This window comes from Ambystoma mexicanum, chromosome 12, assembly GCF_040938575.1.
Source record: "Ambystoma mexicanum isolate Mex_15411 chromosome 12, UKY_AmexF1_1, whole genome shotgun sequence".
NCBI lineage: Eukaryota > Metazoa > Chordata > Amphibia > Caudata > Ambystomatidae > Ambystoma > Ambystoma mexicanum.
The window spans coordinates 1,164,595,198-1,164,612,311 of record NC_090936.1 but is presented as its reverse complement, the minus strand read 5'-3'; the positions used below and the strand labels follow the sequence as shown (position 1 = coordinate 1,164,612,311).

General features: G+C 43.7%; 1 protein-coding gene across 5 annotated transcripts in view; it reads left to right on the top strand.

The window, feature by feature from the left end:
* The window catches only part of XPOT (exportin for tRNA), a 1,180,573-nt gene that overhangs the window by 210,273 nt on the left and 953,186 nt on the right, over positions 1-17,114 (top strand). For all 5 annotated transcript variants that reach the window (XM_069629779.1, XM_069629778.1, XM_069629776.1 and 2 more), the window contains one exon: positions 11,868-11,924. In XM_069629779.1, the coding sequence (XP_069485880.1) occupies positions 11,868-11,924 (57 nt within the window). The remainder of the gene's footprint in view (positions 1-11,867; positions 11,925-17,114) is intronic.

Sequence of the window (17,114 nt, the reverse complement as noted above, 5' to 3'; positions counted from 1 at the left end):
TCTCTCCTTCTCTCTTGTTCTTTCCCGCTCTTTCTCGTTCTTTTTTGTGCTCTCTCATTTTCGTTCTCTTTTTCTCGTTCTCTTTTTATCTTGTTCTCTCATTCCCCTTTCTCCCTCTCCCTCTCTTTCCCTCTGTTTCTCTGTTTCTTTCCCTCTCTCCCTCTCTTTCCCTCTCTCTCCCTCTCTTTCCCTCTCTCTCCCTCTCTCTCCCTCTCTCTCCCTCTCTCTCCCTCTCTCTCCTCTCTCTCCCTCTCTTTCCCTCTCTTTCCCTCTCTTTCCCTCTCTTTCCCTCTCTTTCCCTCTCTTTCCCTCTCTTTCCCTCTCTTTCCCTCTCTTTCCCTCTCTTTCCCTCTCTTTCCCTCTCTTTCCCTCTCTTTCCCTCTCTTTCCCTCTCTTTCCCTCTCTTTCCCTCTCTCTCCCCCCCTCTCTCCCCCCTCTCTCTTTCCCCCTCTCTCCCCCCTCTCTCTTTCCCCCTCTCTCCCCCTCTCTCTTTCCCCCTCTCTCCCCCCTCTCTCTTTCCCCCTCTCTCCCCCTCTCTCTCCCTCCCCTCTGTGGCTTTCCCCGCTTCGAATATCAATGTTCGCCTCTCTCAACGGCATTTCCTCTTCAGGAGCGTTTGCTTCCCTTCCGTTGCTCAGTTCGGCAGCTAATGCACTTTACATGCAGAGAGCGGGGATCCAATCTGTCCGCTATGGTTGGGTCTCTGCGTATGTTAACGGTCCCCAGGCTCAACAAAGCTTCTGTGTGGTCCTGCCACTGTCTCCGTCCTCACCTTTGCTTCTTTGCCGGTCAGGACACCACCCTTCCTGCGTCTTCCTAGCAATTTGCTCGCTCTCCATGCTACCGCCGGCTTTGCTGTTCAGCGTGGATCCACCCTACAGGACATCCTTTCATAAGAGGCTCCCCTCCGCAGATGATTCTCTCTCGCTCTCTCTCCCGTTCCAAGTTCCTCGTTTTATATACATCGTCACAAACAAAAGGGGTGCGTCGTTGCTCTGACTGTAGCGTTCAGCCGAGATCCAGATTTACCTGGAGCCAAAGAAATTTCACTTGCAAGAGAATCCAAAATAGAATTAACGTCAGTCTTTCCGATTCAGAAGAAGGCAGACAATGTGTTCTGGACAGGGAGTTAATTGCAGGAATGGCAATCCTTGTCCCTAAGAGGGGAGTCACTCCCAGTGAGGTCCCATTTGCCCGGACCCCTGGGGAGTGTCTAGCTGAGCAGGCTCACCTCCCTAGCCTCAAAGGGGGTGGCTCCCCTCTGGGGAGAAGGGATGAATAGTTCAGATTTGTCACAGAACCTTTGTGACCAGCAGGATTGATGAAATGTAGGGTGGTGTGACCTTATGGATCACATTCAAATCTTTGATGCTTGTCTGTTAATTTTCCCACCAACATGTTTAAAATGTTTTATTGTTTGTGATACACCAAGGGTATAATTGGTAGGCATTTTTACATGATAATGTCAAAGGATAGAGTGTGGGAGCCCTTTTACTGAGCGTCAACATGGTTCAAATAACCTATTCTATTGGAGGAGGCTGTCCTAAAATCGCGATCCAGCACCCGCCTCCAAATAGAAATATGACACTACGAGAAAAGAAAATGTGGAAGAACAGTCTTCTCCCATCTGGATGGAACTTGATCACGAAGCAAATAAGAATGGCGGAAGACCACCTAACTTTCAGGAAACTACTAAAAACCTGGCTTTTCAACTCGCCAAGATAAACTTGGACCAACTATAGAACAACCACCCCCAATGAGTAGGCCATACCAACCTCTTACAATGCTTTTTTCTATAAACTGTAAGCACAGAACAATGAAAACGCTGGATAAATACCAGCAGAAAGAAACAACACAGCTACATAATACCCAGAGACCACCCACAACAAACTAAGATTCACCTGTTCGCTCTTCCTCACCCCCTACACCTCTCGCTTACCACACACACCCAGAGTGGTAGTGAAACAACCCCACCAAAACACTCAAACCGCACATCACTCTCTATCCATACTACAAAACACATAGACTTAGACTCCAAACAGCTCAACCACTGGACTCCGCCCTTCCGCCCACAACAAGGCCCCCAGTGCACAAAATAAAGCACACCCAGAAAACTCATACACACGACGCCAGTTGCTCATGGTTCTGCATACATAAACAGATTTGCACAACAACCATTCTATCCACCTCTTCCCCACTAACCAGCCCAATCCATTTGCCTTACAGAGCCACGTGAGCGCCTAGAGACCATAAAAATGGCAGCAGTGCGTGGTATAAATCAATTTAACATAACCTGAAAAGAACAGAGGGGAGTACCCATTCAAGTGAATACTCTTAACTGAGGTCTGGGAGGAAACTTTTATAAAAGCTGATTAAACCAAAGCCTGCAAGAACTGTTGTGAAAGTTGCTGAAAACCAAGGCCTGCGGGAAATAGTCCTATTGTGAGAGCTGACAAAACCCAATGTCCTTTTGTGAAAAGTCGATGAAACCACAGGTCTAAGAGAGCTACTACGAAACCGTACAAATCAAAGTTCTGGAATAGACCTGCTGTGAAAGCTGATGATGATCAGGGTCTGGAGAAGACCTGCTGTGAAAGCTGATGATAATCGGGGTCTGGAATAGACCTGCTGTGAAAGTTGATGATGATCAGGGTCTGGAGAAGACCTGTTGTGAAAGTTGGTGCAACTCAAGGTTGGGTAAAACTGATGAAGCATGCTGGAAACCTGATGCGTCTCGTACACACTGAAGCAACCTGAGGCTAGGGCAAAGCCTCATAGAAGCACCCTGATACCAGTAGCGTAAGATGGAGAGAACATCCTAGAGCTGGTGAAAGCAGTAAGTCTGGAAGACTACAAAAGTGGAGACGGAAGGTCAAAGCCTGGAAGAGCCTTCCCAATTGATGTTTTTATTTATTTATATTTATATAGCGCGCAGACAGCCCAGGGGCATTGTGGCGCTGTTACTTGCAGGAACTTAGTTACAGGGGGTACAGGATTGGTAGCAGTTGTTGGCACATTATGATTGCTACAAACAGATTAGTCATTACAGCTCATGCATCTTTGGTTATTACATTACAGACAGTTTATTGGCAAACATGGTGCTGTGAGAGACCTTATGTGAAGAGGATGGTTTTCATAGCTTTCCGGAAGGCAATGAGGGAGGGCTCACCTCGGATTGTGGGAGGTAGGGCAGTCCAGTGTGATGGTGTGAGATAAGGGAAGCTGGATCCTCCAGCTCTGGCTCTTTTTACTAGTGGCACACAGAGCATGTTGGTATATGGTGACCTGGTTGGCCTTGTGGAGGAGACTGGGTGGATTCTTTGTGAGAGGTAGACAGGGGCGGTGAGGTGGATGCACTTGTGGGTCGGTGTCAGAGCTTTGAAGATGATTCTTTCCCTTATTGGTAGCCAGTGGGCTAGTTTTCTGGCCTCAGAGATGTGTTCTCTTTTCGTGATACCTTGGGCAGCGCAGAGGGCATTGTTCTGTTTGATTTGTAGCCTATCCAGGTTTTTGTTGGAAGTTCCTAGGAAGAGTACATTGCAGTAATATAGCCTGGAGCCGGTGATTGCTCTGGCTACGTTTGTGCAATTCTCTTTGGAGAGGAAGGGTCTGACTGTGTTGATCAGTTTGGCGTGGTACACAGCTGAGGAGGCTATTGCGTTGACTTGTCTGTCCATGGAGATGTTGGAATCCAAGTAGACACCAGGAGTTTTGACACAGTCTGAGACAGGTATTTTAATGGAGTCAATGGTGAAATGACTGAATTGGGAGTCTAGATTTTTTAGCGTGTCAGGGGAGCCTACCAGTAGGAGTTCGGTCTTGTCGGAGTTGAGGCATAGTCCATTGTCTGTCATCCAGGCTTGGATGGTGTTGTAGAGGTTGTTGAGGGTCTGTGAGTCAGTGTCATAGTTGCCAGTGAGGGTGAGGAGGATCTGGGTATCGTCAGCGTAGTTGGTGTAGGAGATGCCCATGGCGTCGAGGATGAGGAAGAGAGGTCGTGTGAAGATGTTGTAGAGATTGGGGGAGAGGCAGGAGCCTTGTTGCACACCACAGAGGATGATGGTGGGTGGGGTGGAGGCTAAATCAGAGAATACTTGCATGGTTCTGTCTTGTAGGAAGGACGTGATCCATGCTGTGGCCTCAGGGGAGAATTTAGCGGTGGCAGAGAGGTGGTGGCATAGGACGTCATGGTCTACGAGGTCGAAGGCCGCTGATAGGTCGAGAAGTAGGAGAAGTGCTGGTTTGCCCATGTCTCTGGCGTCGTCCATCTGGTTTTTCCAGTCAAGTAGCGCGGTTTCAGTCCTGTGTTTGGGGCGGAAGCCAGATTGTCGGAGACCTAAGAGTTTATTCTCTTCAATGAAATGCTGAACCTGCAGATAGGCTGCTTTGTCCAGTATTTTGAGGAAGAATGGGACAGTGGTGATGGGTCTATAGTTGTTAGGGGAGGTGGGATCAAGAGTTGTTTTTTTTTATAGGGGGCGGACCCAGGCTTCATTGAGAGAGGCGCAGACTTTCCCCGTTGCAAAGGAAGCATTGACAAAGGCTGTCCGGAAAGGAGCTAGTGCTTCAGTGCAGTCCTTGATGAGGGTAGCTGGGCATGCATCACCTTTACAGTTAGAGGGTTTGATATTCCTCATTATGTTGTCTTTTTGCTGTATGGGTTTGAAAGAGAAAGGTTGGGGGGATCGGAGGCTGGCGGGGGGACAGGGATGTGTGTGTTAGGCATGGCTTGTTTAGTGGCTAATATTTTCTTTTGGAGGAGGTTCAGTTTGGCTTGCATGGCAGTTTGTATTTCGTCGCACCAGTCTTTGTCTTTGGTGAAATTCTGGGGGGGGGGGGCGCAGTGGGCATCTCTAGCTCCCTAAAGATAGCAAAGATTTCTTTAGTGCTAGATTCGGCCTCCGAGATTTTGGATTCAAAGGATTTAGCCTTTGCTTGGGTGATGCGTTTTTGTAATTGGTAGAGAGGGCTTTGAAGATCATCTTATCTTTGTCCGAGTGGGATGTTTGCCATTGTGTGAGTGAAACCTTTTTCTCATTGCGGAGTGTGAGGTCTGGGGTGAACCAGGAGTTGGAGTGGGTGGTGGGTTCGGATTTGCGAGGTTTCAGTGGGGCAATGGAGTTGAAGGCTCCCTTGATGGCACTGTCATATGCTGTTGCAAGTATTTCTGGGTCTGTGGAGAAAGTAGGTCTGAAGTCTGGGCCTTGGAGGAAAGGCAGTAGCCTTTCCTTCGTGAGCTGACGGGAGCTTCTTGCGAGGCAGGGTGGCAAGGGTTGGGGTGCCGGGGTGGAGGGGCTGGTGGTGGGGGATGCTAAAGGTGATGATATGGTGGTCAGACCACGGGGTGGGTGTGTTACCAGTGATGGTGAGTGGACAGTTGTGCTGTGCAATCCAGTCGAGAGTTCGTCCCTGGGTGTGGGTAGGGCTGAATATGGTGTTTTTGTAGCCTAGTGCCTTGAGGGCTGAGTCAAGGGATTTAGCTGCTGAGTCTTTGCAGGCCTAGGTTGACGCCCCCAAGGAGAACGGCTTTAGAGTTCTTTTTAAGATTGTCTGACAGGAGGTGGATGGGAGAGGCTTGAAAGTCGCCTTTTGGGCCTGGAGGGCGATGGACAATGTGAACAGCAATGGTACAGTGGGGAGAAAGGTTGATTTTGACTTGGAGGTAGTCACTGTTGTTGTGCAGGGATTTCTCTATCTTTCTAATGGAGAGATAATCTCTGGCAATGATTGCTACACCTCCACCTTTAGAGAGGCGATCTTGTCTCGTGATGGAGTAGGCCGGAGGTAGTGCAAGGGAGAGTGCAGGACCGGAGGCTTCATGTAGCCAGGTTTCTGAGATCATGAGCAGATCAAGATCATGGGAGATTATGAGGTCATGGATGTCCAGAGCGTGAGCATTAACGGACCTGGCATTGATCATGGCGCTTTTGAGATGGGGTTGTGTAACAGCTAGAGGGGGGGGAGAGAGGGGAGCGAGGGAGAGGTGATGGACACACATGGAGTAGCAATTGGCACAGTAGCATTCAAAATAGTGGTAGAAGAATTGCACATCATAGATTTTACACTGGGGGGCTCATTTTCAGTGGTGGTGGGCGGCTGTAGAGTCATATTCAGTATGCAAGCAGTAGACTTGTAAGTGGGATCAAAAACTTAATTGGCCGCTATATTGGCAGTCCTTGTATTGGCTGTGGGTTTAGAGGTTGGGCGGAGATTCATTTGCTTACGGTTAGACTTTTATTTTGTATTTATTTATTCGTAATGTGATACAGCTCTAAAATGACCTTTTCACATGTATAAATAACATACACCTTAATCACAGATCAGTTATAAAATCAACACATAGACATAATAAACTCAAAAATCATAATTACAAGACAGTTAAAGTTTACAGAGAATCTTCCAAATTTGATAAAGTGCTACATGCAATCTCACATTCATAGAATTTAGGCAGTAAGCCCAGAAAGGCCTCTTTTTTATTTTTTTAGTCCAAATCATGTGCACATGGACCCAGATAGCGTATGTATATAGCACCAAGTTCACAGCATTCAGATAAAACGTGTCTAGACGTATATAATATGAGACTTCGCATAAATGCGACACGCGGCTTTCAGGAGGCAATTTCAATGTTATGGCCATTACAGCTAAAAGGGGAAGTCGCTTAATTCTTAACAATAATACAAAACGGTGTAAGGCTGGCAAAGGACAGAGGAGCAAATATGGCTGGGGCTTACAAATGAAATATACATTATTTGTGATCTGAGAATACAATTTCAACTTTGAGATGGTCGAAATTTGGACACCAATCCCAGTTCATTACTTTCTTCTCAAATTCTCGCCTAAATTCATAAAGGTACAAATTCCAGTCAGGCCGCCAGCATATGAGTGCAAATACTTCCTTAATTTTCTTATTGTACTTTACATCAGACCTATCCCGATTCATGTCTTTGGCAATGACTTACCAGGCAGGACATTAAGGATTACTCTTAGCCTTCATATACAAGGTTCCGCCTCTTAATATATCCATACCCTTTAAGGAGATGAGCCCAAGCTCCAATCTTAGATCTCCATAGAGGGTACACTGCGCATCCATACGGCATCCATACAACTAACTTTTGCCACAATTTCCACCTACTGATAGAATCGAAAGCAGTTCTGAAGCCCACAAACAAGGCATAGATGCTCAGGAGGATAGCTCAGGGGGCAACGTGCTCGCCTTGGAAGTAAGACGACACAGAGCAACACTGGTTCGATCCCCGGGTCTGCACTTAGAAACATCTGGGTATTAAGCGCTTTGTAAATGACCAATCATATCATCTAGCCCTAGTACATATTAGGTCCATAAGTCTTATATTAAAGGATTGTACATGACTCCGCTCTAAAGCCAGTATGAAAACAATCCAGCAACTTAGTCTCATCAATCCATTTCTGAAGCCTATCCAACTGGAACAATGCAAAGAGTTTCCCAGTCGCATCAAGCATAGCGAAGAGCATGTAATTACCAGGCTCATTGCAACAAGCCTTCTTGTAGACCGATATTAATATGGTAGTTTTTCAAGACGATGGTATACCTTCAGTAACAACTTTCCTAAATAAGATTTCAATTATACGAGCCCAAATGCCAGGGTTTTTCTTTAAAACCATTCTAGCCAACCTATTATATCTCGAGGCTTTAGATGACTCTAGCTTGCCAATCTTCAATTTGATTTTTTTCTTACCCATCCATAAGGTGGCTAACAAATTCACTAATTCGACTACCTCAGCAAAATACCTTTACTTTCCTGATGAAGGCTGTCCATACTTGGTGCATTTGAACTGCTCATTATAGGCTGGCACATAGTGTGTCCACTATCTATTTTGGTTCCAAAGAAATATTCACATGGTAAAATAGGTATAAGTGCGAGAATAAGAAATAATTTGGAAACCAGTGAGCAAGAAAGGATCTTGAACTATGATGCAATCCAGCATATGTCCTTATGCAAACTTATGTAAATGTGGTATTGTTTTTCCTGTGTAGATACATTGTCCAGTAGATGGCCTGATAACTTTGTTGTATGTTTGTTATGTTATGTTATTTTGCATGTATGTAGCGCCTTATATACCATTGGTATGGTCTGAAGGTGCTGGTAGGTTGAACGATCTTGGGAACCGAAGTTCAGATCAGCAGAGAGAGTCAAAGGTGCGTGTGAGCACCGGGTATGTGTGCAGCTGGTGCGGTATTTGTGTAATAGCTGCTTCTTAGCGGTAGGTGTGGTGGTTGAGAGATCAGGAGTATGTGTTCGTTCTGGCAGGATTTATCCAGATCGAGTGTGGCTGCGTTAGGCCTGAGGAGAACGCCTGGCTGGGGTTGTGTGTAACCAGCAGTGTTTACTCAGATTGATGTGGAGTGAGCGGCGGATGTTGGTATCAGAACAGTTATACCGAATGGTGTCATAGTATCCCTGTGTTCTAGTTTAGTGGTGATGTAAAGGAGAGAGTAAGCATGGTGGTGTGATATGATGGGTTATATGATCTTTCCAAACGTTCTCTGCGTTCCAGACCATATTATATGATACTATATACATCACGCAATTCTATGTGCTCTAGTCGGTTTCATGCACTCCTATCCACTCCCTGCATCCCAATCTGCTCCACATACACTGGTTCGCTCGACGCACTCATGGACTTCAGTCCGCCCGCGCACTCTTGTCTGCTCCACGCATGCACTCTTGTCTGCTCCACGCATGCACTCTTGTCTGCTCCACGCATGCACTCTTGTCTGCTCCTCACATGCATTCTTGTCTGCCCTATGCATGTGTTTAGTGTAGGAGTTATGTCTATTCAGTATCCTGTTTGATATTTATGAGACTATGTGCAAATATATGTGATTAGATGTGTATCATTAATAAAATTAACATTTATTTTTTGGTACTCAGTTTACATATTATAAATGTAGGACTATGCGTATCGTAATGCAATACTATGTGAATCTTAGACCGGACCGATTTTTCTTCACATCATACCTGATATGGCATAACTTGCAATCGCTGCAAAACTACCCTACGTATGGCTGTACTTCTTTCAGACTTGCACACAACCAAAAGACCCTGTGTGTGAGTCACCTGCATGCAGTCATTCTTTGAAACATTCAAGTATTTTGGCACTTTCATGGTTCTTAACATTTGTAAATCTGCAGAAAATGAATGTGCAACTTGCTTGGGTCTGAGCTAGTGATATCACTTGGCTTTATTTGGGTTTATTTTAACAGCAGGTACTGTCTGCAGAAGCTGCCAGGTATCTGGTGTCCTTAATAGCAGCAGGATCCATTTGGGAAATACCTCCTTAAAATGGAAGTGCATCTCTTGTGTGCACTTGCATATTATGGAATAAACATGCAACATCCTGCAGTCAGATAAGGGAAATTCTTTAGAACAAGATGTTTGTTTATTCCTGTGCCAAAGCCCGGTTTGCATATACAAAAGGCACTGGAGTAGGTGACATTTTATTTGATCTAATCGAGTAAACCAATCTGCTGATGTGGCTCTAGTGGTGTATTGTCCTCCTGTGCTGTTCTCTGTGAGATTGCCTGGTCCTTTTAAGTATGTTCACCTATCAGAACATGGTCAGCAGTATTTCTGGTAACTCACAAACATTTGCAGCTTCCCAATCCATAATGACCCCCTGCCCTGCATGTAATGTCAAAGTTTGGGTTGTTGGACAACCAGGACCAGCCTTGCCCCCCCCCCAAGCCACAGTCTGCCTATGCCAGTGAATTTTGCTCTGTGGAAGCTTCCCAATAACTCTGCTCAGGACCAATCCAAAATCACTTTAAAAGGCGCAATTTTTTCCAAGTCTCTACTAATTGTTGGATGATAAGGTGGCTTGCAGAGGCCATGCTAGTAAAACAACCGGGCACAATGTACTCACCAATAGCTTGTACCACATTTAAGTTGTGTACAGAACTTACTTTTCATTTTGCAAACATATTTGCTGAAAGATGTACCTGCCATGGTAAAAAAGCATGGTAGTAATTTCTGAATGACAGATTCTTAAGCACCACCAGTTGGAAACTTGATGAGCTCTCCTTGGGGACGTCAATTCACCAAAATGTCACGGGTAGCGGAAGTGACATCATATGGCCCTTGACCTCTGATGACATCACAGGAAGTGATTTAATTTGACCCCACCCGAAATTGACATCATGGGAAGTTGGTGGAACACGACCTTTCACCCCTTGACAAAACAGCAAATGGCATCACACAGCATTGTTCCTAAGTAAACTACGAAAAATATGGTTACGATATAACTGTAATTAGTTATTTATAACACGCTTAATACCCAGAGGTTTCTAAACGCAGACCCTGGGATCGGACCTGTGTTGCTCTGCGTCGTCTTGCTTCCAAGGCAAGTGCGTTATCCCTGAGCTATCCTCCCGAGACTGTAATGTGATATACATTTCATACAAGAATGGATCACCATATGTATTGTTAAAATCAGTGTGTATAGGCCCATATTACCAAATTACTTTGAATGCAAGCGAACGTCCAAGGCAAAATGATAATGTGTTATTATATAGCACTTACGGTTAAGTGCCTTATATGGAACAAATATACATAAAATATCACCCAACCTGTGTTGGTACTCCTTTATCATCCTCCGAAGGATGAAAGGCTGAGTTTGCCTTTGCCGGGATTAGAACCTGCAACCTACAGGTCACACACACACACCACAGCAGTAAGCGCCCAACCGACTGAGCTATCTTACCGGCTATTGCAAAATGAGAAATGACATGTCTGAATGTTCTCAAAGTCGGAAAGCAAATTACACTCTGTATTGGATACCATTAAACTGGTAACTGAGCTTTAACAGCATGCCAGTTCATCTGCAGGTCTGGTGCAAAGCTGTCCACATGTGAAGCCTGCGTGTATCTACTTTTCAGGCTTCAAAGGTTGGCAAAATACATACCATTAGGAGAGCTCATAACTGTTTATTAAAGAATTTAGAGTAGCACGCGGAAAGCAGCGCACTCACACGGCATCCCGTACTCTGGGCACTCGTTACCTCATAAATGCAAACTAACATCCTGAACAGCATGCCAGGGAGATGGGAAAGATAGACACATTACAACAAAGCATTAATTGTTGCACAATGAAATCAAGGGACACTGTATATGCTATGGTCAAGCATTTTTACACTGTACTCAAGCTTTTAGGCACAAGGATCTTGTCAATTGACCGAGGACACCGAGATGGAATGTCTTGTGATGATCGTACCAGACACAACGGCAGAAAAAACATGCTATAACTGGAACTTGCGAAAAGCAAAATACAGTCCGAAATGGATGCTCATTCTACTTTTAATGCTTTTTGGAAGTTTTTGTCTGCATTGTGAATTTGAGGTGTTTAAGAACAGACTACATCAGTGACTCACCTCCTGAAGTGTGCCTGAAATAAACGTTTAATGAGTATAGCAATTATTGTGCAGAATTCTAGAAAGACAAATTATTTATTGTTCCAATTCTTTCTTATTTAGGGTCACTGCTCAAAGTGTTAACTTGTGGAACCCCCTGTTTTTTTTAAGAGGCCTGAACAAGAAAGCCAGCCACTCCAGAAACACAGCCACATGGCACTGGTGATAGCCCAGGAGCTTGAATTTAAAAAATAAAACTTTTTTTAGGGGTAGCAAGGGAGACCGCAGGGATGTGCGAGCCCAAATGACGTCCCTGGCTCTCCCATGGAAATCACACATACATTAGTATCAAATCAAGCTTGGTTTAAAAATAATTTTGAGAACATATTTTCCAGAATAAAATTGTTTTAGTTCTGCAAAAATAAATGAGGACGGTGTATGCGAAATGTCCCTTAACTGATTTCATTTGCTCTTTGTTTCAGTGATGATCATGTTAAGTTCTTCTGTTTTCAAGTTATGGAACATCAAATTAAATTCAAGTAAGTTATTGTAAAAGTTATTTTCCAAAATTAATTTGTATTTGCAATGTTTTTCTCTATCAAAATCGTCTAAATCTGTTGAGGTTCACTGCCATTTATTGAAATATTGTGTCATTGAAACTAATCTGGAAAAGGTGCGGGGTCATCATTTTTACAAATGTGGACAGTCCAAAACACTTATTTCAAAAACGAGAAATCCACATACTTTGGTCTGGAATAGATCAGACGTTCTTCTGGTCCAGTTATAATTGTCTGAACAGTACAGCTGTGTTTCAAAAAATCTATTGTTTTCTTTCCCACTAGAATTCATTAAGACCTTCCAATACTAATACAAAATAGTACATTGTAAAATCTCTATCTACTTTAAATGATAAAAGTTACATTTTGTGAAATCGAAATAGCAAAACTGTACTCCTGGTGAGAGGCCATGAACTGTTTGCTTTTTTCTGACAGGCTGGCTGATATTTTACCCTGGTTAACCCCTAATTCAAGAAATTATGTCCTAGCCCTAGACTCTTTGATTGATGTGCCCCCTGAGGGACACGAGGTCTCTTGGGATGTGGGTGTCCCATGAATGGTTGTATTCTCCCTACTGTTTGGTGGCTGATTTTACCTAATTTAAATTCAACTCTGGCACAGTCTGCTGTACTCTAGGGGAGCACTAGAAGGGCCTCAGTTTGTGAACACAGTACTGTGTCAGTCACACAGCATAAGTGTCGTCCCAGTGAATAAATGATAAACGGATGTTGGCATGTTTTGGTCATGACTTCTACCTGCCTCGGCCATGTGAAGGCTGCAGTGGTAGATCAAATCTGGACAGATAACTGAATGGTGTCTGGGTTCCTTGGGGGAATCCATATGTTGAGTGTAAGCCCTTTAGGTGCCAGGGAAAGTGATGTTGCAGCTCCCTGTGATTTGGAAAAGATGCACCGCTGTCATTGGAAGAGGAGTTTGCATCATGAGGAACTCAAGGCTATGATACACATCACTCTTGACTTGGGGTTCAACAAATCTTTATTTTAATTATCAGAATCTTTAGGGTTAAATAAATGCCTAACGCATAATTGGGGAAATTTCAACTAAAGACTGACTTCAAAATTAAACTTTCAGGATGGTTTGAACTCAGTAGTGATCCCTTTGTTGGACCAGTGTTCCCCTCATGTTCGAACGTGAGATCCATAACTTTTCTAACAAGTACTCGTCCTTCGAGAGACACCATAATCTACAAATAAATGTCCAGATGATGTGGTCAACAGAAGAGTCTCACTCCTAAGATAAATGAGTCTTCAGCCTTCTGGTTACCTTATACTAAAAATGTAACAGTTTTAAGACTTGGGCCGAAGCAAAGGTTCAATACCCACTCTTCAAAGTTCATCTCTATTCTAATGCAATTCTCAAGGTTTACAACAGGTCCCACCAAGATCTTGGATTTCAGAATTCATCAAAGAAACAGCAGGATGGCCTGAGTGGCATCAAGACACTTTAACATGTGGGGTACAACACCCTTATGTTTAAAGAACACTTTACACCTTTTTCAATTTGTGATTAGGTTTTGTATTTTTGGAATTGTATTATTCATTTTATAGATCTTGATTCTCAGATTGCCATTCAGGCCCCATTGGTATAAAATGTGCCGGACTAACTCATTCAGAGTCTAGGTGTAAGCATGGGAGAGTGGTCAAGGCTTAGTCTCAGGAGAAAGTGAGTTGGGTCAGGGGTCCACAATGAGTCCACACAGTGAAGCACACAACAATTCAATTTAGACAGGTAAGTACAGAAATACTGTATTGTAGGACCAAAATACACACTAAGATGAAATAAGCAGGTAGCAATATTACACAATACTCAATTATCAAACACATATAGTCAGTTTCAGGTTTGTAGGAATGCATACCATAACTAAAAGAAGGTAAGTAGGGATGTAGTAGAATGAAATAAGTTCACAAGAATTATGCCCAACTGTATCAGTCCAATCCCTAAAATGTATGGGGCCTTGTTCCCAAAAGTCACAAAGTTTCTTGTTCGGAGAGGGGACTGATATAGGAAGAGTTCTTGTGGTGGTGAAATATTCCGGAACATAATCAACAACGTTCCAGGTTGGTACAATTATATTCCTACCTTTTTAGATACAAGCATTTGGATCTGGCGATCAAAAAGCAATGGAATGGAATAACCAACATTTAATCTAAGTAGAACGGGGGTAGGTGAATGCATTGCAATTACTTACCCCCTCACTCTGATTTTCCCAGGTGACTAGGTATGTCGACTGGGGGACTGACTTGAGGTAGGTTTTCCCATGGCTTGTTCTGGTGCAGGATGTCTACGGGTTTCGGCCAGAGGACTTCTCTGGTTGGCTGCTGATGCAGAAGGTAACCCCTGTCGAAGAAGGCAGGCAGGATTCACTGATGCAGGATCCTTATGGACACCTCGCAGGACACATGGAAGGACTTCCACTGACAGTTACTGCACAGCAACTATGGCAGGCATCTCTCGAGTTGCGGTTTAAGAAGAACTTTCAGAGCAGGGTCCCTTGAAGCTGGTAAGATGAAACTTTGCAGGAAGGCGACTTGTAGCCCGAGCTGGCGACCACCAAAGTTCAAGCGACGAACTTGGAACTGCGACTTTCCTACCGAGATAACCCACTGCATAGCTGGTGTGACAAATCAACTTCTGGGGCACCAGTGGTCTAGGGATGAATATCAGTTTCTAAACCATCAATCAGCCCCACACCTCTAGTACACCAGAAGGGATCTGAACAGATTGGAAACAAGGGTAAATTATAAACCTCCTTGTCCAATTTTGGTAACCTGGACGGAACAGCAGGCTTATTTCCGCAAGGTCGTGGATTGTTGGTTAGTTGCAACACAGCGAAAATACAATTACTATCCAATGATAAAAGGGGCTGTCCAATCAAGGTTGTATAAAAAATATCTACTTTATTATAATAATAAATACTTTATTGTGGTACAATCCAGAAATTGGATTTTACACAACTCAGATCACATGTAAGATAGCTCACATATGAACAACATATAACCAAGTGTCAAGCATAAAAATATCTCACATAACAACATTATAAGAAGAGTATAAGGACAGGAGCACACTAGATACATTTCATATACATATACATATAATTTACCATATAGGCAACCATGTAGGCACAGGCTAAACAATCGACAATATGATGATGTCATTTCAATCGTTCATTCAACCATTAGCCTTTGGATTTCACAGTCTCATAGAGCGGCAGTATGTTACGATACCATAAGGGATCATTTTATTTCCGAGATAAAGAGTTTGTTATCACTGGGATAAGTAAGTAAGGGCTTTATTTGAGTCCATACCCTAAAAAGGGCTAGCTGTAAATTTAGGGAAACTGGATTCAAGCACCCATACCAGAACACTTCTTCTTTTATCGAATCATAATTATGGACCCATTTCCCATATGCATTCATATATGTTGGGCCAAGTTTTGGGCACAAAGTTAGCACATGCCGCGCAGATTCCAGCATTCCTGTCACCTGACATATTCTACAAGTCCTGGACTCACAAGGGATTTTCAACCTTGGCCCAATTATAGAAAGGACCGGGAGCTGGTTCGTTCTTAATTGTAGCAAAAAACGCCTTAATTCAGGCGCCGGGGATAGCAGTAGGTAGATCTGGGGTCTTAAATATCTGTGAGAAACATGAGACTGCCTCATATCGTTTAAGCTTAGTTAAGTGTTCTGTGTTCATGCACCAGTCCCACTTATTAAACTTATCTTGGAACGCTCTTTTCTGGTGAATATAAGGCAAATGTTTTAACTTTTTGTATGGCCAATCAATCTCCACAAACAGTAACTCATTCAGCTCTTTGTATGAAACACCTCTAGGGTGTTTTTCTAGGTGGTAGCTTTGTCCTGCCAGCCTGAGCAATTTACAACAAGGGTTCGCTAAGGCTTTCAAATAGAAGGAACCACGTGCCCGCAGTGCCATTCCTCTCAGAGAGATAAGGCCCAATTCCAATCTTAAATATTGAACTGAACAAGATGGTCCCAGGCCCAAAACACTCCGCCAATAAAATCCCTACAAGATGTTTAACCACGTGAGGTCCTGCATTGCCAAAGCCTCCAGGCCATATAGCACGGCAGGTACAAAGCACTGTAGATACAGTTTCATAATACCAGCCATACTAAAGCCTGCCGTGCCCTTAGCAAATCTACAGGCCTGATACGTGAGCAATTTAGCTCTCCTCTTTTTAGTTCTAATAATGGCCTTGTAATCTGATAGGGCTTTAAAATCCAGCCCCAAATATGGGTATTGCTCCACCACCGCAATTGTTCCTAAATTGGTAGCAATTTCCGATCGTCTCGGCCCTCTTCTTGCGATCGCCATTATTTTGGTTTTTTCCAAGTTTACTACTAGACCTAATTGTGCTGAATAGACCTGCAATTCATTGAGTAAATTCTTAATACCCGTTAGTGTACGATCGAAGAGGATCAGGTCGTCTGCATATAACATTCCCGTAATAGGAGTTTCATTTAGTTCAGGTGGGCAATTTGATTTTAATGCCCTACGGTACAGCAGGTCGGCTATATATAAATTATAGAGCATAGGAGCAGTTACGCATCCCTGCTTGACTCCTGTGTTAATACAGATCTTTTCTGTTAATACAGATCTTGTCTGATACCCCCCCCCTGTCATTTAGCCGGACCCTAGTTGAAGTATTAGTGTGCAAGGCTATCAGAATGTTTACAATCCAACTTGGGCACTCCATTTTCTTTAACTTGAGCCACAATATATCCCGGTCCACCAAGTCGAAGGCACTGGTAAAGTCTACAAAAACCATATAAAGTGTAGCCTCCTTACAGCTAATGGTGTTATTAATCAGCTGATCTAGAACCCTGATGTTATGGATTGTGCCTGGCCCTGGCTTAAAGCCCGTTTGTGCAAAGTGTAACACCTGTCTTTCTATGGCCCACTTTTAATCTCTTTGAGGACCAAGGTGTTAAAGATTTTACTACTCACGTCCAGCATAGAAAGTTGGCGATAATTAGCGGGTAGTGTTCGCTCCCCCTTTTTAGATACTGGTATCAGTAGGGACATCATCCAAGAGGAGGGAATTTGGCAGGTTCTACAGATCCTAGAGAATAAAGTAAGTAAAATCTGCGCCCAGTTATGTGGATCCTGCTTCAATACCACGTTGGCCAA